The sequence below is a fragment of the Orcinus orca genome, chromosome 7, assembly GCF_937001465.1.
Source record: "Orcinus orca chromosome 7, mOrcOrc1.1, whole genome shotgun sequence".
Taxonomy (NCBI): Eukaryota; Metazoa; Chordata; class Mammalia; order Artiodactyla; family Delphinidae; genus Orcinus; species Orcinus orca.
The window spans coordinates 86,251,622-86,275,272 of NC_064565.1; the positions used below are offsets into that span (position 1 = coordinate 86,251,622).

A 23,651-nucleotide genomic window follows, 5' to 3' on the forward strand; every position below is an offset into this window, starting at 1 on the left:
ACTTATATTGCCTTGGAAATGCCACCTCTAGTTAATTTATAAGACTTACAAGGATAAAAGTATGAATTTAAAGAGTCTCACATGCATGGTCTTATTATCATGATATAATTTTTTATCTTGTTGTCCATTTGTTTTTTGGTGTTCTTTTTGGCTGCACCGTGCAGCTTGTGGGATCTTAGTTCCCCAACCAGGGGTCGAACCTGGGCCCTCGGCAGTGAGAGTGCAGAACCCTAACCACTGGACCACCAGGGAATTCTCTGTCCATTTGCTTTACAGTAACCTTTAGGGTTAAATTAGGGATGCTGACATGAGGAAAAAAAATTCAAATATGAAAGAATTAATGTAAATGTTACTTCAATAAATTTATATTTAGCTTAAGATATAAAAAATGATATGAAGAAAATGGCTTTAAAAATTGTACTCTTAAATTGCTGCAAGTAAAAAATACATAAATAATATTTTAAAAATACCATTATAAAATACTACAAAAAGCTTAGAAAACACAGAAAATTGCAAAGAAATAAAAACTATCCACAGTTGAATCACCTAGACAACTATTAGCATTTGTTTTGTTTCCTTAGTCCTGTCTAGATTTAAAAAATAGTTGTATACTGCTTTACCACTTAACACAGCTAAAATGAATTTTCAAACATATAACTTCATCAAGTAAATAACATAACTTAATCATTCTCTGCTGTAAAATGTTTAGAGTTCTGATTCCTTTGCAATTAAACTAACATTGATCTAGTGTTCACAATACTTAAAAAAAATTTTAAGTAGTTTCTTGGGAAATGTTGCTAGACATGGGAAAGAAAATACGCACACATTACCAAACTGCTTCTGCAAAGGGATGATCAGAGTTGTGTCATACTGTTGTGTGTCATACTGTTACTGGTAACATAGAGAATGTCTTCCTTACTCTGCTAATGGATATTCATATTTATTTTTTGATTGATCATTTATCCTTTGGAGACATATTTATTTTGTGGAAGAGTATGAAATTTTTATATAGAACAAAATATTAATTGGCTTTTTCATCATGCCTGTTGATAATATTTTTCTCAATTTGTGTACCACATATTAATTTTGGTTTTAAAAAACTGATGGTTTAGGGAATATCCGGTGGTCTAGTGGTTAAGACTACACACTTCCATTGCAGGGGGACATGGGTTCAATCCCTGGTCAGGGAACTAAAATCCCAGATGCTGCACAGTGCAGCCAACGAATCAAAACAAAACAAACAAACAAACAAAAACTGATGGTTTAGAATTCAGATGTTTATGTAAGGAAAAAAAAAATCAACCTTTTTTGGTAATGTGTCACCATCACTAAAGCTTAGAAAGTCCTTCCTTCTCTAGAAATTTGAGTAAATATTTATAACTTTTCTTCTTTCTTTTCTTAAAGGATTTTAAGACATTTAGTTCTTAAATTTATCTGAACTTTATTTTGATATGTTATAAGAGGACAGGATCTAAACCAATTTTGTTTTCTCTCCAATTGTTACTATGGAATAAATCTCTTTCCCTCAATGATTTAAAATGCCTCATATATTACATATTGAATTTTAAACCTACTAGTGCCCTTTTCAGGCACAGGAATGTTTAATAAAAACTAAATATAACAACTTACCAATAACGGTTGAGAAAAGAGTTCTAGCTGAGCTCTATAAATGATGTCATCAAGGACTTCCTGGCCAAGGTCCCATTGTCCATTATACCTATGGAGAAGCAGATTATTTACTATCTTTAGAAAATATCTCTAATTTTCAATAACCATCTTTTCTATTCTTCTATTATTTTGGTTCTGTAACAAGATTTTCACGTTAATTTGTGCATCATTTCATTTCTTGGTTATAAGAACAAAATGAAGATTTCAATACTAACATTTAAAATATTTTACAGGACTTCCCTGGAGGCTCAGTGGTTAAGAATCCACCTGCCAATGCAGGGGACATGGGTTTGAGCCCTGGTCCGGGAAGATCCCACATGCCGCAGAGCAACTAAGCCCATGTGCCACAACCACTGAGCCTGCGCTCTAGAGCCCGCAAGCCACAACCACTGAAGCTGCATGCCACAACTACTGAAGCCCGCGCACCTAGAGCCCGTGCTCCGCAACAAGAGGAGCCACCGCAATGAGAAGCCCGCTGCAACGAAGAGTAGCCCCCACTCGCCACAACTAGAGAAAAGCCAGTGCACAGCAATGAAGACTCAACACAGCCATACATAAATAAATTCATTAATCAAAAAAAAGAAAGTCATGAAACTTTCTAAAAATAAAATATTTTACAGATGTCTCTACATATTAATTGGTTTTTATCATGTGTTGATATTTAGGGTGATCTATTTAATGCATTCATGAAAACCTGGGTTATGAACTACGTAGAAAGACATAGAGTTCCATACAGAAAACCTGACAGTTTTTAGTCTTCAATTTAATGATTACTTATATTTTGGCTATTTTAAAAGTACTGAAAGGACTATGAACAATTATACATCAACAAACTGGACAACCTAGAAAATGGATAAATTCCTAGAAATATACAACCTACCACGACTGAATCATGAAGAAATAAAAATCTGAACAGACCCATCACTGTACCCACAGGAGATTGAATCGGTAACCAAAAACCTCCCAATAAGCAAAAGTCTGGGACCAGATGGCTTCATGGGTGAATTCTACCAAACATTTAAAGAAATAATACCAATCTTCAAATTCTTCCAAGAGTGAGCACTTCCATATTCATATCACAAGGCCAGCATCCCCCTTATACAAAAATCAGACAAGGACACTATAAGAAAATTACAAGCCAATATGCCTGATGAACATAGCATAAATGCAAAAATCCTCAACAAAATATTAGCAAACTAAATTCAACAATTCACTAAAAGGATCATACACCATGGTAAAGTGGGGTTTATCCCTGGGATGCAAGGATGGTTCAACATCTACAATTTAATCAATCGTGATACACCATATTAACAAAATGAAGGATAAAAATCACACAATCATATCAATAGATGTACAATAAGCATTTGACAAAATTCGAAATCCATTCATGATTAAAAAACTCTCAAAAAAGTGGGTACAGAGGGGATGTAGCTCAACATAATGAAGGCTATACATGATAAGCCCACAGTCAACAACAAACTCGACAGTGAAAAATGGAAAGCTTTTCCTCTAAGATCAAGAACAAGGATGGCCACTCTCGCAACTTTTATCCAACATAGTACTGGAAGTTCTAGCAAATCAGAAAAAAAGAAGTGAAACTGTCTCTATTTGCAGATGACATGATATATAATACAGGTGACCCTTGAACAACTTGGGCTTGAACTGCACAAGACCACTTACACGTGGATTCTTTTCAATAAATACCAACCACAGTAATACACAATCTGTGGTTGGTTGAAGCGTAGATATGGAAGGCTGACTTTAAAGTTATACTCAGATTTTCAACTGTGCAACTGGCACCCCTAACCCCTTTGCTGTTCAAGAGTCAACTGTAGAAAACTCTTAAAACTACACCAGAAAACTTTTAGAATAAACAAATATGGTAAACTTGTAGGTATAAAAGCAATAACAAAAATCTACTACATTTCTTTAAAAAAAAAAGAGAATCCCCCAGTGGTCCATTGGTTAAGACTCTATGCTTTCATTACTGAGGGCGTGGGTTCAATCTCTGGTCGCGGAACTAAGATCCCACAAGCCACGCGGTATGGCCAAAAAAAAAACAACAAAAAACTGCTTTCTATACACTAATAATAAACTATCAGAAAGGGAAATTAAGAAAATAATCCCATTAACAATTAAATTAAAAAATACCTAATAATAAATTTAACTAAGGAGGTGAAAGATCTGAGCATTTTCTTAATTGTGTACTTATGATTTTTCATATAATACCTCAATGAAAGAAACTGAAGAACACACAAATAAATAGAAGGATATTCCACGCTCAAGGACTGAAAGAACTAATATTGTTAAAATGTCCATACTACCCAAAGCAATCTACAAATTCAGTGCAATGCCTATCAAAATTCTAGTGACATTTTTCATAGAAATAGAGCAAACAACTCTAGAATTTATATGGAACCACAAAGGACCCTGAATAGCCAAAGCAATCTTGAGAAACGACAAACCTGGAGGCATGATACTTACTAATTTCAAACCGTATCACAAAGCTTTAGGCCTAAAAACACACAGAGATCAATGGAACAGAATGGAGAGCTGAGAAATAAACATATGCATATATAGTCAATTAATTTAAACAAATATGAGAATATAAAATAGGGAATGCATAGTGTCTTTACTAAATGGTGCTGGGCCACGAAACCAGCTTTACAACAAATGCTAAAGGAACTTCTCTAGGCAGGAAAACACAAGAGAAGGAAAAGACCTACAAAAACAAACCCAAAACAATTAAGAAAATGGTAATAGGAACATACATAATGATAATTACCTTAAATGTACATGGATTAAATGCTCCAACCAAAAGTCATAGACTGGCTGAATGGATACAAAAACAAGACCCATATATATGCTGTCTACAAGAGACACACTTCAGACCTAGGGACACATACAGACTGAAAGTGAGGGGATGGAAAAAGATATTCCATGCAAGTGGAAATCAAAAGAAAGCTGGAGTAGCAATTCTCATGTCAGACAAAATAGACTTTAAAATAAAGACTATTAGAAGAGACGAAGAAGGACACTACATATGATCAAGGGATCAAACCAAGAAGAAGATATAACAATTGGAAATATTTATGCACCCAACATAGGAGCACCTCAATACATAAGGCAAATGCTAATAGCCATAAAAGGGGAAATCGACAGTAACACAATCATAGTAGGGGACTTTAACACCCCACTTTCACCAATGGACAGATCATCCAAAATGAAACTAAATAAGGAAACACAAGCTTTAAATGATATATTAAACAAGATGGACTTAATTGATATTTATAGGACATTCCAGCCAAAAACAACAGAATACACTTTCTTCTCAAGTGCTCATGGAACATTCTCCAGGATAGATCATATATATATATATATTTTTTTGCAGTACGTGGGCCTCTCACTGCTGTGGCCTCTCCCGCTGCGGAGCACAGGCTCCAGACGCGCAGGCTCAGCGGCCATGGCTCACGGGCCTAGCCGCTCTGCGGCATGTGGGATCCTCCCAGACTGGGGCATGAACCTGTGTCCCCTGCATCGGCAGGCGGACTCTCAACCACTGCGCCACCAGGGAAGCCCCATAGATCATATCTTGGGTCACAAATCAAGCCTTGGTAAATTTAAGAAAATTGAAATCGTATCAAGTATCTTTTCTGACCATAACACTATAAGACTAGATATCAATTACAGGAAAAAAAACTGTAAAAAATACAAACACATGGAGGTTAAACAATATGCCACGAAATAACCAAGAGATCACTGAAGAAATCAAAGAGGAAATAAAAAAATACCTAGAAACAAATGACAATGAAAACACGATGACACTACACCAAAAGCAGTTCTAAGAGGGAAGTTTACAGCAATACAATCCTACCTCAAGAAACAAGAAATATCTCAAATAAACAACCTAACCTTACACCTAAAACAACGAGAGAAAGAACAAAAAAAAAACCCCAAAGTTAGCAGAAGGAAAGAAATCATAAAGATCAGAACAGAAATAAATGAAAAAGAAATGAAGGAAACAATTGCAAAGATCAATAAAACTAAAAGCTGGTTCTTTGAGAAGATAAACAAAATTGATAAACCATTAGCCAGACTCATCAAGAAAAACAGGGAGAGGACTCAAATCAGTAAAATTAGAAATGAAAAAGGAGAAGTAACAACTGACACTGCAGAAATACAAAGGATCATGAGAGATTACTACAAGCAACTATATGCCAATAAAATGGACAACCTGGAAGAAATGGACAAATTCTTAGAAAAGCACAACCTTCTGAGACTGAACCTGGAAGCAACAGAAAATATAAACAGACCAATCAGAAGCACTGAAATTGAAACTGTGATTAAAAATCTTCCAACAAACAAAAGCCCAGGACCAGATGGCTTCACAGGCGAATTCCATCAAACATTGAGAGAAGAGCTAACACCTATCCTTCTCAAACTCTTCCAAAATATAGCAGAGGGAGGAACACCCCCAAACTCATTCTACGAGGCCACCAACACCTTAATGCCAAAACCAGACAAAGATGTCACAAAAAAAGAAAACTCCAGGCCAATGTCACTGATGAACATAGATGCAAAAATCCTCAACAAAATACTAGCAAACAGAATCCAGCAGCACATTAAAGGATCATACACCATGATCAAGTGGGGTTTATCCCAGGAATGCAAGGACTCTTCAATATACGCAAAGCAATCAATGTGATACAACATATTAACAAACTGAAGAATAAAAACCATATGATAATCTCAATGGATGCAGAAAAAGCTTTTGACAAAATTCAACACCCATTTATGATAAAAACTCTCCAGAAAGTAGGCACAGAGGGAACCTACCTCAACATAATAAAGGCCGTATATGACAAACCCATAGCCAACATCGTTCTCAATGGTGGAAAACTGAAACCATTTCCTCTAGATCAGGAAGAAGACAAGGTTGCCCACTCTCACCACTATTATTCAACATAGTTTTGGAAGTTTTAGCCACAGCAATCAGAGGGAAAAAAAAGAAATAAAAGGAATCCAAATCAGAAAAGAAGTAAAACTATCACTCTTCGCAGATGACATGATACTATACATAGAGAATCCTAAAGATGCAACCAGAAAACTACTAGAGCTAATCAATGAACTTGGTAAAGTAGCAGGATACAAAATTAGCGCACAGAAATCTTGCATTCCTCTATACTAACGATGAAAAATCTGAAAGAGAAATTAAGGAAACAATCCCATTTACCACTGCAACAAAGAGAATAAAATACCTAGGAATAAACCTACCTAAGGAGACAGAAGACCTGTATGCAGAAAACTATAAGACACTGATGAAAGAAATTAAAGATGATAGAAACAGATGGAGAGGTATACCATGTTCTTGGATTGGAAGAATCAACATTGTGAAAATGACTCTACTACCCAAAGTAATCTACTGATTCAATGCAATCCCTATCAAACTACCACTGGCATTTTTCACAGAACTAGAACAAAAAATTTCACAATTTGTATGGAAACACAAAAGACCCCGAATAGCCAAAACAATCTTGAGAAAGAAAAACGGAGCTGGAGGAATCAGGCTCCCTGACTTCAGACTATACTACAAAGCTACAGTAATCAAGACAGTATGGTACTGGCACAAAAACAGAAATATAGATCAGTGCAACAGGATAGAAAGCCCACAGATAAACCCACGCACATATGGTCACCTTATCTTTGATAAAGGAGGCAAGAATATACAACAGAGAAAAGACACCCTCTTCAATAAGTGGTGCTGGAAAAACTGGATAGCTACATGTAAAAGAAGGAAATTAGAACACTCCCTAACACCACACACAAAAATAAACTCAAGATGGATTAAAGATCTAAATGTAAGGCCAGACACTATAAACATAGGCAGAACACTCTATGAAATAAATCATAGCAAGATCCTTTTCGACCCACTTCCTAGAGAAATGGAAATAAAAACAAAAATAAACAAATGGGACCTAATGAAACTTCAAAGCTTTTGCACAGCAAAGGAAACCATAAACAAAATGTAAAGACAACCCTCAGAATGGGAGAAAATATTTGCAAATGAAGCAACTGACAAAGGATTAATCTCCAAAATATACAAGCAGCTCATGCAGCTCAATATCAAAAAAACAAACGACCCAATCCAAAAATGGGCAGAAGACCTAAACAGACATTTCTCCAAAGAAGATAGCCAGATGGCCAACAAACACATGAAAGGATGCTCAACATCACTAATCACTAGAGAAATGCAAATCAAAACTACAATGAGGTATCACCTCACTTGGGTCAGAATGGTCATCATCAAAAAATCTACAAACAACAAATGCTGGACAGGGTGTGGCGAAAAGGGAACCAGCAATTCTCCTTCTGTTATATATCTGAAGGAAACTAAATCACTATCTCAAAAGAATATCTGCACCCCCATGTTCACTGCAGCATATGTACAATAGCCAAGACATGGAGACAATCTAATTGTAAATGGACAGATATATAGATAAAGAAAATATGGTGTGTGTGTGTATATATGTAATGTATGTGTATATATAGTAATGTGTATACATACAATTATATACACATGTGTAAGTATATGTACGTAAGTGTATACATACACATATATATACACACGCATATATATACACATACATACACACAATAGGATATCATTCAGTCATTAAAAAAAGGAAATCCTGGGACTTCCCTGGTGGTCCAGTAGTTAAGACTCCATGCTTCCAATGCAGGGGGCCTGGGTTCAATCCCTGGTTGGGGAACTCCCGCATGCCGCGCAGCACGATCAAAAAAAAAAAAAACAGAAAAAAGAAAGGAAGGAAATCCTGCCATTTGTGACAACATGTATGGATCTTGCGGGCATTATGCTAAGTGAAATAAGTCAGACAGAGCAAGACAAATGCTGTATAATATCATACTTGTGGAATCTAAACAAACGAAAAAAAAACCAGTAACTGAACTCATAGATACAGAAAGATTGATGGTTGCCAGAGGCAGGGGTTGGGGGGTGGGCAAAAATCGTGAAGGTGGTCAAAAGGTACAAGCTTCCAGTTATAAGATAAAATCCTGCGATATGATGTACAGCATGGTAACTATAGTTAATAATCCAGTATTGTATATTTGAAAGTTGTTGAGAGAGCAGATACAGAAAGTTCTCATCAAAAGAAAAATATGTAACTATGTGTGGTGATGGATGTTAACTTGTGGTAATAATTTTGCAATATAACATATATCTAATCATTATGTTGTACACCTTTAACTAATTCAGTCTTACATTTTAATTATATCTCAATAAAACAATCGTCTGTTATTATATAGCTTTCAAATAAAATGTGTAATTCATTTTTTAAAAAGTACTAAAAAAGAGAGTTCGACTTGCAGACGAAGGCGGCAGCCACGCACCGCATCCACCCCTCCTGCAAGCCCGCAAGGCGGTGCGCCCAGCCCGCCTGCCCTACCCGCCGCCTGTGTTCGTTCGCCTGAGGAAGCCAGCCAAGAGTTCACTGATGCACCCATTCCAGTGGTGTAATGGGTTTTTCTGCGGCCTGGGACTGGTGAGCACCAACAAGTCCTGCTCGATGCCACCCATCAGTTTCCAAGACCTTCCCCTCAACATCTACATGGTCATCTTCGGCACAGACATCTTTGTCTTCATACTCAGCCTCATCTTCTGCTGCTATTTTATCAGCAAACTCTGGAACCAGGCACAGAGCAAACGATATGGATATAAAGTTGTGATGCTTAAAGGTGACGCCAAGAAGTTACAGTTATATGGGCAGACCTGTACAGTCTGTCTGGAAGACTCCAAGGGGAAGGATGAGCAGGGTGTGCTCTCATGCCAACATGCCATTCACCACAAGTGTCTGGTGAAGTGGCTGGAAGTACGCTGTGTCTGCCCCATGTGTAACAAGTCCATTGCTGGTCCCTCAGAGGCCACCCAGAGCATCGGGATCCTATTGGATAAGCTGGTGTGAGTGCTGCCTCCATACCAAGGCCTGGGGAAGACCTCTAGCCTCATGGGTGCCTGGTCCTTCCGCAAAGCCGCAGTGAACAAGACTGGTGGGTGGTGATGGGCGTGCTCACCTGGAGGGGCGGGGGTGCAGGTCTGGTCTTCCAGCATCAGGGTAAGACTAGACTTGCCCACCTCTCTGCTTCCTGAAGCCTTCTTCCCTGCTACTCAGTTTTGATGGACTTGCCCATCAGGAACACTGTATCCTGGTACTGGACTATCTGCCTGCCTTGTCCCTGCTCTGGGAAAAGAAATCCATTCCTATTTGGCCAAGAACTTAGAGCTCACTCCCTTGACGGTTATGCTGAGGAGGACAAGCTGCCCTGACCTAGAAGAAGGGATGAGGTGGGCTCTGCCCCACTTGTGACCTCCCCACCCCCTCCCCACTCCTTCCAGAGGAAGGTTAGAAGGGAAGCAAAGATGGAGGAACCAAGTGCCTCCAGTGGAAGCGAGGGAGGCTCTGTAGGAAATCGGGAAGAACAGAGATGAACAGAAGAAAAGTCAATGTTTACATGGGACCTATGGAAACAAAGGCTGGCTGGCCGGCCTGCTGACTACAGGTGGGTAGAGGGCAGCCCCCTCCCCCTCCTAGATCTGAGGTGCTATCCGTTCCCTGTTCTTTGGTTGATCTCAGAGCTTCCTATTCCTTGTTGGGGTTTGAGTATCCACCGCCCCAGAGGAAGGGCTTGGTCTACACTCAAATGGATTCCCAGGGTTTTTTCTAAAGGAGCAAAAAGGGGCCTGGGGATGGGGATGTCTGAATATTAAGGTCACAGTGGACACCCTCTTCCCCTTTGTAAATAGTATTTTTATACTTCACCCTCACCATCTCAGGCTTTATACATGGAATCCCCCAAATGGAAGGGGTAGGGGTTTTCTGTTCCTCCCCCAAGTGGGTGAGGGTGGGAAAAAGGTATGTATTTAAAGAAAATTAAATTTAATAACAAGTTTCTCTAAAAAAGAAAATTAAATTTAATAACAAGTTTCTCTAAAAAAAAAAAAGTACTAAAAGAAATTCATATTAGAAAAACAAGATAATGGGTCCATAATGGAACAAAAAATTCAGTGTTGTGCAACTAATAAGGAAAAAAGAGAAACATAAGTTTCCAAACACTAGAAAGAATTCACCCAATTTCACATGCCTACTTACATGGCATAATAAACTCCTGTGAGAAGTTGCACCATAAATTCGGGATCCAATACTATTCGACCACAGAGTTCTTTCCAGTGTTTTTCATGTTGCCGTGGAAACCCACTCACACAAACCCTAGGAAAATACATTATTTATCACATGTGATTTCCTGATACATTAAATAAAACATTTTTGTTTCCATAAATTCACTTATTCAACGACTCATTTCTCAAATATTTTTTGAGTACTTGCTATGTGTCAGTCACTATCCTGGGCCCATGCATACAGTTGTAAACAGGCAAAAAGATAAAAATAAAATCTGTGCCCTCATAAAACATACATTCTAGTGTACTAAATCAATAAAAGTAATAACTTTTCTCAAATAGGTATCTCTTTCATAATCATCCTTCTCCCTCTTCACAAAAGAAATGCATAACTTTCATACATCCCAAATTGAATTAGGATGGAATTAGTGGAAGATACAGAAATCTCCAAACAAATAACCAAAGTATCATAAACAATTCTGTTTTCCATCTCATTAAGAGATGCTTCCAGAAAAGTTACCCTTAATAATTATCAAAAACTGTTATGTACTTCTATTATTTTAAGAAATTAATTTATTAGAATAATTGTAATGGTGAGTTCAGAAGAAATTTTTTAGTGTTTCGTGCATTATGGTCAGGAAATATTTTTAAATTTTTAATTTATGCATTTTTTTGGTAGCAGAGACGTATAATTAGGAGATCAATAAAAGATCTGTAAGTATAATATGGCACGATATTAGGATAAAATTATGTGGATAAAGTGGAACAGAAATTCAATTTTAAGGAGATAAAGAATGTTAGACTATTAAAAGCTTGTTCATTTATTCCACACATGGGATGAGGGTGGTTATCAATCAGATCACTGTGTATTTACATTATATACATTTAAAATAGTGATCAACAATTATTTATTATGTCAATATTTACCTACTGGAAATCATATAATTTACAACTATTTAAAACAGAATAAAAAATTTAAATGTTAACTTAAAAGTGTACAAAGGCTACACAGTTTTTCGAAATTCCTTAGGGGATATGTGAATAAAATTCTGAGGACTACTAAACTCTATCATCACTTTTGTTTTTTGTTTTTTTTGCGGTACACGGGCCTCTCACTGTTGTGGCCTCTCCCGTTGCGGATCACAGGCTCCAGACGCGCAGGCCCAGTGGCCATGGCTCATGGGCCCAGCCACTCCGCGGCATGTGGGATCTTCCTGGACCAGGGCACGAACCCGTGTCCCCTGCATCGGCAGGCGGACTCTCAACCACTGCGCCACCAGGGAAGCCCCCACTTTTGTTATTAAGAAACTCTATTTCATGCCACAGTAATGTTACCAATTAGAGATATGGCAGATTTGTTTTAATGAGCCCAAAAATAGTCATTTATAAATAAATTTATCTGTAGATAGGCAGCAAGTGCTTAAACAGTATACTCTCTTGATAACAGTATCTAGGTTAGAGACAAGAATTTTTTTTTTTTTTTTTTTTTTTTGCGGTACGCGGGCCTTTCACTGTTGTGGCCTCTCCCGTTGCAGAGCACAGGCTCCGGACGCGCAGGCTCAGTGGCCATGGCTCACGGACCTAGCCGCTCTGCGGCATGTGGGATCTTCCCGGACCGGGGCACGAACCCATGTCCCCTGCATCGGCAGGCGGACTCTCAACCACTACGTCACCAGGGAAGCCCGAGACAAGAATTTTGTTAGTCATTAATCATGTTATTACAGGCAAGTGAACTTTAAGATAATCTATAAATCAATCTCACAGCTAATTTAGATCGGCCTTCCTCCATTTAGCAAAACTGAGTTTTGGTCTCTTCCCAATAATACAACAGCATGAACTTGTGCAAAGCATTTGCAGTGGGCAGACTCTTTGGAGGGTGGGGTCAGGGGCCCTGATCCCTATGATCCCTCCTTCCTGGTGTTCACACCCTTGTGTCATCCTCTCCTCTTGAGTGTGGGTGGAACCTGTGATTTGCTTGTAACAAGGCAAAGGTGATAGGATTCTCATGCATACATGTACACATTATGTGATTATATTATGTAAGAAGAACTGACCACTGGCCTTCAGCAGACAGTCAACAAGAAAATGAAGCCCGTCCTACAACTATAGGAACTGAATTTTGCCAAGAGAAGTGTATAATTCCTCAAATGAACTGCAGGTAAGACTGCAACTCCAGCCAACAGCTTGTAATACCCTAAGCAGAGGGTCCACCTAAATGATACCTAGACTCCTAACCCCAAGAAACTGAAATAATAAATGCATACTATTTTAAGCTACTAAATTCTGGTGTAATTTGTTATGAGGCAATAGAAAAACTAAAATAGCATTTAACTTTTGTGGGGGCTTAGTTTCCTCAAATGAAAATCAACTGGGCAGGATAAACTGAGTGTTCCTTCTATAATTAAAATTCTGCTCCTCTGTCTCCAAACTCATTTATATTAATTTTTTTTTCAACAGTGGAAATTTAAAATTTCAGCTCGGGTTTGTCCAAATTATTAGAAATTCTGATTTAGTAAAGATTAGAATATACAAATACAAATAAGACATACACATAATTAATGTCACTGCTAATCTTATCCAAAGCAGACAGTTATTTGTGAGATATATAAAGGAAAAAGTTCATGTTTCTTACGACTTTCTCTACATAGAGGACTATTTATTCAAATCACTCAAAGTGATTTATAAAAATTGGCATCCAGGCAGTGACTAGGTATATCACTAAACCACCCTAAACCTAAAACATCTTGGCTTAGCTCAATGTTGAGCTAGAAAATGCTTCTTTAGTAACTGAAATATTTTCAAGAAATCATGATGCATGAGGGATGATAGGATTCCTATAGGAATGTAAGTTCCCTGAGTTTTGTTTACTGCTATATCACCAGAAGTTAGAACAGTGCCTACCAGAGAGAATGTGCTCAATAAGTATGTGTGAAGGTTAATGATAATTATTCTTCTTACCTGGAGCCCATTCGGCAAAGAGACTGGTAAGATGAAGCAGGCATATACACAATAGCAGAATTATAACATAACATGAGAAAACTCAGGACTTCAAACCTAGAAAAAACAAAAACAAGGAAAAAGGATTACGATTATTTCTACTTAGAGACTGTAGTAAATGATTTCTTCGTTTGATGGTTATAACAACAATGCCTTAATATTGACCTTCATAATTTCTCAATCAGATTACTGTAATATCCTCCTCAATAATTTCCCTATTTCCATTTGCCTTATTAAAGGTCACAGCTCTTGCTGCTATCTATATTTTCTTCCTCAGGAAAACCCCCATCATGCTTGAACAGATGACTCCTCTATGTTACATTAATCCACTATTCCTATTGACTGCATGATAAAGCCCAAACTCATCATGGCATACAAAGTCCTTTAAAATCCACCCTCAACCTACCTCTCCACCCTTACTTCCCTCTACTGTCTACCACATACACCACACTACATCAGTCTTATACCATTCCATGAATATGCCATAACCTTTCATAATTCCTTGCTTTTATGGATGCTACCCTTTCTTATTAGAACACACTTTTCACTTGGGAAACTCCTGCTAAGGTTTCAAATCCTGGCCCAAACTTTAATCTCAGACATAAAGCCATTCTTAATTCTTCTAACTAAAACAAACAAACACTGTTCCCTTTATCTGTGTAGCTCTAATACAGCATTTATCCCACTAAATCAACTCTGTCTTTACCTCTGTTTTATCTATTTAGTAATAAGCAACTTTAGGACACAGACCCTGATTTATTCATCTCTAACTCTAGTGTCCAGCATAGTGTTTAATACATTATTACTGCTCAATTAATTTTTATTGAATGAATAAATGAATGCTTTCCTAATCTTTAAGAAAGTGGCTCCTAAGCCTGGATGCACATTATAGTTATTTAAGGACATTTTGGAATAATATATTCCTGTGTCTCAACCCAGACTGACCCAATTAGAATCTCTGAGGGCAGGACCCAGGAACGTTGTTTGTCTAAAAAGCTTCCCATAGGTGGTGAAGAGTATATGGAAACTCACTGTACTATTTTTGAAACAAAAAAGCCAGAAATTATTTCAAAATGAAAAGGTAAAAAGTGAGTTGAAAGTCTGACGTGGAAGCAGGCACATCTTCAGATCCTTTCTCCTTCTCTATGCTGCTAGGTTTATTGAAGATTTATTTTCTGAAATTGAAGATTTATTTTCTGAAAGGATAAAAGAGAAATTTCTACCTGGGAACCACCAGGCACAATTATGATTTGGGGTCAGGGCGGGGGGTGGGGGAGGAAGGGAAGACACTGAAAATAGAAAACTTAAGTGAAATAGGTCTTATTGGATATTGAGACCTCAAGTCCTCCTTCCCCATGTGGTCACAGAATGCTAGCAGCAAGCCCTCTGGTTAAGAGACTAGAAGAGTTTTCTTTGGGGAATTTGACCAACCTAAGAGGAAAGACTTAACGATATGGACTTGGGAAGTTCCCCAGCTGGATGGCCCAGTGAGAAGTTGTGAAGTTCACTGTCAATTAGCCCTACCAACATGGTCATAGCTTCTCATTTTTTTTATTCCTACTTTTAAACATAAGCGGGAAAAAAGGATTACCAGACACCTGAGGAACTTCACTAACATGAAAATGAGATCAAAATAAAGAAATGGGGGGTGGCGGGGGCACAATTTGGAGGACACAGAGAACACAGAACAGGAAAAAATAAAGCTAATTATCATTAATATTCTAAAAGATGAGATGTTGTTTCAAAAAATAAAAAAAACAAAAACACCAAAAAGGATCTATTTTAAAAGACCATTCAGAAAACAAGAACACCTTTTAGATATACAAAATATGATGACAGAAATTAAAAATTCAAGAAAAGGATTGGTGGATGAAGTTGAGGAAATACCACAGAAAGTGAAGCAAAAGGAAAAAGATATGGTGAATGGAAGAGGAAAGAGGACCACAATAGGAGTTCCCACATTCAAATAATAAAAGCTCCAGAAGAAAGATAATAAAAGACAAGATAGATAAAAGACAAATAGTAAAAGACCAGATAAAATGGGGAGCCTAAACTAATTAACAAAAATAATTCAAGAAAATTCCCAGTCTGAAGGACATGAGTTTCTAAATAGAAAAGGTCCACATAGTGCTCAGCACAAAGGAGAAAATAAACCCACACCAAGAAATACCACCATGGAATTTCAGAATACTAAGAACAAAGAATGAGGATATAGGGTGCAGGAAACAGTGGATCCATCCACAGAGGAAAAAGACAAAGAGAATTCCCAGGATAAGAGTGAGGGGAGATCCCAAGATAATGTGTACACCAGGCAAAGAGGGCAACACAGTCCAGATTGGAGTAAGTCAAAAGGTTCTGAGATAAAACTGAGAAAATAACTGGTGTAAATGAAGTCTTGGAAGGCTATGTAGAAAACTGATAGAAAATTTGCAGGGTTGAATTACAAAGCACATAGTAAACAAAGAAAACAAAAGGCCAACAATGAACTTCAAGGAAAACAAAAAGATATGCAGGAAAGGAAAAGTAATAAACTAATCACAAAGCTCAGCCTGAATAGCTCTGATGAACAATGATCATTCATAATGATGAGAAATCTAAATAATGAGTTCCCCATAATTACAACATAAGATAGGACAATGAGAGAGGTAACAACCTAAATTTTTACCTTTCCTAGAGATAAGTTATTAGATAATGCCCCAAAGTGAAACATTAAAAAGCAGTAAATTACTCAAAGAAGTGGAGGTAAATATTAAAAGCAAGATTTCTCAACCTCAGCACTATTGGCATTTGGGGCTAGATAAGTGTTTGCTGTGGGGGGCTGGCCCAGGCATGGCAGGATGTTGAGCAGCATCCCTGACCTTTACACTTGAGATGCCTGTAGCAGTCCTCCCTCCCACTCAGTTGTGACAACCAAACAAGTCTCCAGACATTGCCAAATGTTCCCTGGGGGGCAGAAGTGCCCTGGCTGAAAACCACTGGTTAAAAGTTGTTACATCTGGGAAGGGAGAAGTGGAAGGGAGAGGGAGCTGGAGATTGCAGTTCTTCTTAATAAGCTCTGTAGGATTAATGCATATTTAACTGAAAAAAAAAAGGTGTGTGTGTATGCGTATTACTGATACAGTCAGCTATACAAAAAAGTAAAATATACAGCAAAGACAAAACAATAGCACAATAATGAGATACCAATTGTCATACCCACTAGGATGGATATAATCAAAAAGATGGAAAATAAGTATTGGTGAGGATGCTGAGAAACTGGAACTATCATACACTGCTGGTGAGAATGCAAAATGGTATACCACTCTGGAAAACAATATGACAGTTCCTCAGAAAGTTAAGTATTAAGTTAAATACCATATAGGGACTTCCCTGGTGGTCCAGTGGTTAAGACACTGCACTTCCACTGAAGCGGGCACGGGTTCGATCCCTGGTCAGGGAAGTTCCTCATGCCATGTGGTGGAGCCAAAAAATAAAAATAAAATAAAAATAAAATAAAGTAAAATAAAATGAAATAAATACCATATAACCCAGCAATTCTACTAGGTATATGCTCAAAAGAACTGAAAATGTTTACACAAAAACTTGTAAACAAACAAATGTTGACAGCAGTATTATTCATAAATATTCCAAAACTGGAAATAACCCAAATATCCATCAATTGATGGATGGATGGATAAATAAAATGTATATTGTCATAATGGAATATTATTCAGTCATACAAAGGAACTATACACTACCACATAAACGAAACTTGAAAACATGTTAAGAAACCAGACACCACAAAAGGCCACATACTGTATAATTCCACTTATATGAAATGTCTAAAATATACAAAACCATATAGATAGAAAGTGAGATACATGGTGGCCAGGGGCTGGGGAGAAAGGAAAGGGGAGTTCTTTTTAGTGTGATGAAAACATCCTGGAATTAGCTAGTGGTAGTGGATGCACAAGCTTGTGAATACACTAAATATCACTGAATTGTATACTGTAAAGGGGTGAATTTTATGGTATGTGAATTATATCTTAATTTAAAATAAATTTAAAAGTCAGTAATTAACTTAAAATGTACAAGTATAAAACACAGTGCAGTTTCCTCAATATTTAAAAAACTCTCGGGGAATTCCCTGGCGGTCCAGTGGTTAAGATTCCGTGCTTCCACTACAGAGGGCACGGGTTCAATCCCTGGCTGGGGAACTAAGATCCCGCAAGCCTCTCGGTGCAAACAAACAAACAAAATAAATAAATAAACAAATAAAATCCTTGCCAATCACTAGAAAAAAAAATACACAGTTCAATAAAAAATATGAAAACAAAAGAAATATGGACATAGGACATGAATATGCAGTTCACAGGTCAAGAAAAATACTTAATGAATTAACATATTAAAAGCATTCAAGCCTAGTCATAATTAAAGGAATGCTAAGTAAAATAATGTGACATCAATTTTTAATGTTCAGATTGGCAAAGATTAAAAAATTTGAAAATATCCAGTACTGGGGGTTAGTATGAGGAAAGAGGTACTCCCAAACTACTTGTAGGAGATTCAATTAGTCCATTGGTTTGGGGGAGGGTAATTTGGCAATACTAACTCAAACTGAAAAAGCAGACATTCTTTAGCACAGCAATTTCACTGTTAGGAATTTATTTTACAGATACTTTGGTGCTCCCATGCAAATATTTATACAAAAAATATTGTGTTCCTTATAAGAGTGTTTAAAAAAACTGGAAAAAATCTAAATTTTAGTCAGAATGAGAGTGGTTAAAAACTGATAGTATGGGCACTTCCCTGGTGGCCCAGTGGTTAAGACTCCACGCTTCCACTGCAGGGGGTGCGGGCTCAATCCCTGGTGGGGGAAACTAAAATCTCGCATGCCACGTGGCATGGCCAAAAAAAAAAAAAACAAATGAATCCAGTGTGTATGGGTCTGCAAGTGTTTAAGGCTGAATATATGCTTTTGCATGCATGAAAATTTTCTGGAAGGACACATAAAAAACTGCTAATAATTTAACTACTGAGAGTAGAAATGGGTGGTTAGAGGGAAGAGGACATATACTTTTCTCTTTGTACTCTTGCCTATTTTTACTTTATACTCTGTTCTATTTTAAATGTACCACAAGTATATATTGTTATACTTTAAAAAATTAAAATGAGAAAACAAAAAGGGAATCAGGTAACCAGATGATTTATGCAAACTAGTCTGCAAACAGTACTTATGAACCACTATTCTAATATACATTTTCTATTATTAAATGATTTGAGTACCCCAACATAACTGTATAGAAAAAAATTAAGTTGTTACTTTAAGTTGGGATAAGGCCTTCTCCAGGTGTTATACAGCACCCTGCTGGCTAATAAAGAACAATCACTAAAGCTGAATTCTAATATGTTAGGAAACAAGGGAAGCCACTGTGTTTTCTATCATATGTGTAATATTGGAAAGACCCTTAAGAAGAACTGGAATTCCAGACTGAAGCACTTGATCAAAGGTCAATAATTTAGAAATCTGCTTGATCCTATAGTCCTTCCATAACTCTAATATTATAACCAATAAGATAAGAGTACTATTTTACTATGAACATAAAATATTATATAACAAATAATAGTATCGGGACTTCCTCAGTGGTACAGTGGCTAAGACTCTGCACTCCCAATGCAGGGGGCCTGGGTTTGATCCCTAGTCAGGAAACTAATCCCACATGCCACAACTAAGAGTTCACATGCCGCAACTAAAGATCCCCACGTGCCACGACGAAGATCCCAAAGATCCCGCAGGCCGCAACTAAGACCCAGTACAGCCAAATAAATAAACAAACATTTTGTAAAAAAAATAATAATAACAATATCACTAACATATATTATGTTCCAGGCACTGTGCTAAGCATGTTTTAAGCATCATCCCATTTACTGCTCACAATAACCATGCAGGGCAATGTATGGTAAAAAATTTGGCCTTGCCCAAAGAAAGTTTTAGCCTTTGCCCTCAGCTTCTGGGAAGTAACCTATGTCATACCTGATAAGTTGTTTAGAGTGGAGGCTGGTGACACAGGCTCTCTTTGTTGGTAATGGCTAGATTGAAAGGCTATAAGACTGCGATGATTGATAGGATTAAGGTGAAAGTTTGGGTGAACTTTATGTGAAGTGACTGTGTCTCATTTACCTGAATGCATTATGGGAACAGATATTGTGTCTGTGTCTGAGAAACACTTCCCCTATCTAGTATTGTAAAACAGAAGCCATGTAAATCCATCCATCCTTCCTCTAATATTAATAGAACATGCTAAACTGGGATCAATAAGATTGTCCAAGCCTACAAGGTCATTAATTTGCTGAACAACAGCCCTATGTGGAATACAGACTTGAGCTTATGGCAGAAGCCAGTAAGTGCCACCTAGCAACAACTTCTGGGATTTGGGACCAGAAAATTTCCATTTGAGAGACAACCTGCTTACCAATGGGTATGAAGTGAGACTGCCCCCATGACTGAAACATAAAATAATCCTGAAATGTGAAATACCCATAATATCTTGGGTAATGTCAGAAAAACACCAGAAAAGTTCCATAATAAGTGCCAGAAGAGTTCCATTATAAGTGCCAGAAGAGTTCCATAATAAGGTGCAAATGATTTGTGCAGAAACATGCTACCAAGGGAATGGAAAGAAGTACTTATAGTACTCATAAGCAGGGAGGCAGGAAACCTCTTTTTCCCTAGGGCCAACTTTGGCACCACCTGACAATCTGCCAGATTCTATCTATCACCTAGATGGGCCCCTGTGAACAACTCTCTATTGATCAACAAAGAGCTGCTACGTTTATGGATGAGTATTTCACTGCTATGATGTATTTCACTAGTATGACATATTTAACTTTTGTCTTTTATCACACCAAACCTGAACCAAAGTAATTGTAGATAACTATTAAGCATAAATTAACAATTTTTACTGTCTGCAGTTTTTTTTTTTTTTTTTTGCGGTACGCGGGCCCCTCTCTGTTGTGGCCTCTCCTGTTGCAGAGCACAGGCTCCGGATGCGCAGGCTCAGCGGCCATGGCTCACGGGCCCAGCCGCTCTGCGGCATGTGGGATCTTCCCGGACCGGGGCACTAATCCGTGTCCCCTGCATCGGCAGGCGGACTCTCAACCACTGCGCCACCAGGGAAGCCCTACTGTCTACAGTTTTGACCATTACCGGTTTTGTGCAGTGAATGTTTCCCTCTGTGGATGAAGATCACTGTAAACAACCCTGATGAGATCATGCTGACACAATGCCCCTTCTGTCAAAGCCATGGATCCAATTGTTGAGGGCTACAAAAACAAGGTAAAGTATGAGACTGTGTCTCTAAAATGAAGTAAAAATCTATATCATGTGAGGATATTTAATCCTGTCTCAACAAAAGACAGTTTCAGACCATTTCTTCCGTTTCAAAACCTCTTCCATTTTTCTATTATATACATTCTACAGCTCCTTTTAAAAAGTATTTATACAATATATAAAACTAAAAATACAGTGCTTTGTTTTTTGAAATATTATGGAATGAATCTATATTTAGGACAGAATAAGAAAAGTCGCTGAAAAGAATAAAGGCTACAAATGAATCAACTTTAATTTGTTTGTTTCCAGAACTCAGAGCACTCTTGGGGACTATGCATTCAAACCTGGAGGTCTTTCTAACTTCAGGAAGGTTGGTGCTCTCATTAATCTCATTCCACACTGAAGAAAGCAAGGTGCAGAGAGTTATAATTATGGAACACAAACAAGAATACTATGATCAAATGTCTCTTTAATAGTGACATAATTGATTTCATGTTTCTAAAGTTAGAAGAACCATCCATTTGTAAACTTTTCACTACCCTCCATTTTATTTTTTAACTTGATACATGGAACACAGTTAAAATCTATTACTCAGAAATGTTCTATGCTAAAATCAGCCCTGGTTAAATAGGAGGCATTCTATTTTCAACACAAAACAAAGCCCCAGGAGAATTAATTAAGAAAATAAATAGTTGCACAGAGCTATGAGGCAACTGGATACTGTTTGTTGGTAAGAAAATGGATTTCAATTTTTACACTACTGGTAAAGTTTCTTTAAGCGCTTTCCTCAAGTTTATGCACTGAAGGCCACTACAGACAAGAAGCTTGCTTCAAAGCCTATGTCCTTAAAGAGAGCAGGCAGAAGGAGTTCAGCTCAACAGGAGTCATCTACCTATATAATTATCAGTGTTCTCACAATCTTCAACCAAACAAATATAAGCAAAAATCAGAAGTGTAATTATTTTCCTAAAAAATAATGAAAATAAATCAATCTAACATAGATGATTTCTAATTAATATGGAAGACAAAAAAATTAAAAGAAGATTTTTGAAAATATTTTTGAAAAAAAAAGGCCAAAAATGATACTGGTAGAAGAATGAAAAAGAAATAAACCAGAACTAGAGGAAAATTTTCCATTAATTACATTCTCTCTCCCTTGACAACAGCTCAGCTTTATATCACTAATAACAAACATCTCCATTAAGAAACAAATCAGTAAAGATGTGTTAGGAACATTTATCTCTAGTAAGAAATTGACTTTTACTCAACATAATTTTTAAAAATTCTACCTTTCCAGTCTTACTTACCTCATGGTATATTGAAGGCTTGGATAAGGAAGGGATAGTAAAAGACAGAACTTTATTGTTCCCATCTTTATCAGCAATTTCCTATGGTTAAAATAAAATAGAGATAATGAAATAATCACAGGACTATATTAAAAGAAATAATAATTACTTTCTTAACAAATATATCACTGGCAATTGAGGAGAATGTTTAGAAATAGTAATATATAAAAATATTATTACCCTAGTGTATCTTTTCTAACCTATTAGCAGATTTTGTACACTTTGGTAGTTGAGTTATCCTTTGAGAGACACTGAAAGATATAATACTACAATCAATCAAATACACCATGACAACAAAGACATGAAGTAGGTGCACAAATTTCATGATAAATTTACATACAGGCTAGGGAGATTACAAGTGATCAGATCTTTTAGTTGAAACATGACTGAATTTAAAAGATTAAAATCACTGCTCGCTTCGGCAGCACATATACTAAAATTGTAATGATACAGAGAAGATTAGCATGGCCCCTGCACACGGATGACACGCAAATTCGTAAAGTGTTCCATATTTTTGGAATGGGAGAAATATTTGCAAGTGATGCGACAGACAAGGGCTTAATCTCCAAAATATACAAACAGCTCATATAACTCAACAACAACAAAAACAACCCAATCGAAAAACGTGTAGAAGACCTTAATAGACATTTCTCCAAAGAAGACATACAGATGGCCAGTAGGCACATGAAAAGATGCTCAACATCATTAATTATTAGAGAAATTCAAATCAAAACTATGAGATATCACCTCACACTGGTCGGAATGGCCATCATTAAAAAGTCTATAAATAACAAATGCTGGAGAGGTTGTGGAGAAAAGGGAACCCTCCTACACTGTTGGTAGGAAGGTAAGTTGGTATAGCCACCACGGAAAACAGTATGGAGGTTCCTCAGAAAGCTAAAGGTAGAATCACCACATAAAAAATTAAAATGAAAGGTTTTAGCCAAGAATTCCACACTTATTAAAATATGAAACACAGGGCTTCCCTGGTGGCACAGTGGTTAAGAATCTGCCTGCCAATGCAGGGGACACAGGTTCGAGCCCTGGTCAGGGAAGATCCCACATGCCATGGAGCAATTAAGCCCGTGAGCCACAACTACTGAAGCCTGTGCACCTAGAGCCCATGCTCCGCAACAGG

General features: G+C 37.3%; 2 protein-coding genes and 2 non-coding genes across 7 annotated transcripts in view; 2 read left to right on the forward strand and 2 right to left on the reverse strand.

Annotated features, from left to right (window-relative positions):
• HYCC2 (hyccin PI4KA lipid kinase complex subunit 2) overlaps positions 1 to 23,651 on the reverse strand; it is a 73,295-nt gene that overhangs the window by 14,016 nt on the left and 35,628 nt on the right. For all 4 annotated transcript variants that reach the window (XM_033430185.2, XM_049712311.1, XM_033430193.2 and 1 more), the window contains 5 exons: positions 22,475 to 22,555; positions 21,045 to 21,160; positions 13,820 to 13,915; positions 10,836 to 10,952; positions 1,630 to 1,717 (listed from right to left, as the gene is read on the reverse strand). In XM_033430185.2, coding sequence (XP_033286076.1) covers positions 1,630 to 1,717; positions 10,836 to 10,952; positions 13,820 to 13,915; positions 21,045 to 21,160; positions 22,475 to 22,555 — 498 coding nt within the window. The remainder of the gene's footprint in view (positions 1 to 1,629; positions 1,718 to 10,835; positions 10,953 to 13,819; positions 13,916 to 21,044; positions 21,161 to 22,474; positions 22,556 to 23,651) is intronic.
• On the reverse strand, positions 180 to 252 carry TRNAE-CUC (transfer RNA glutamic acid (anticodon CUC)). The gene has a single exon. It is a non-coding gene; the product is annotated as a tRNA-Glu (tRNA).
• On the forward strand, positions 9,120 to 9,715 carry LOC101283447 (RING finger protein 122-like). Its single transcript, XM_033430218.2, has one exon. It carries the CDS (start codon positions 9,183 to 9,185, stop codon positions 9,648 to 9,650), a length of 468 nt encoding a protein of 155 aa, XP_033286109.1. The 5' UTR covers positions 9,120 to 9,182; the 3' UTR covers positions 9,651 to 9,715.
• LOC117201865 (U6 spliceosomal RNA) lies at positions 22,923 to 23,029 on the forward strand. Its single transcript, XR_004483988.1, has one exon. It is a non-coding gene; the product is annotated as a U6 spliceosomal RNA (small nuclear RNA).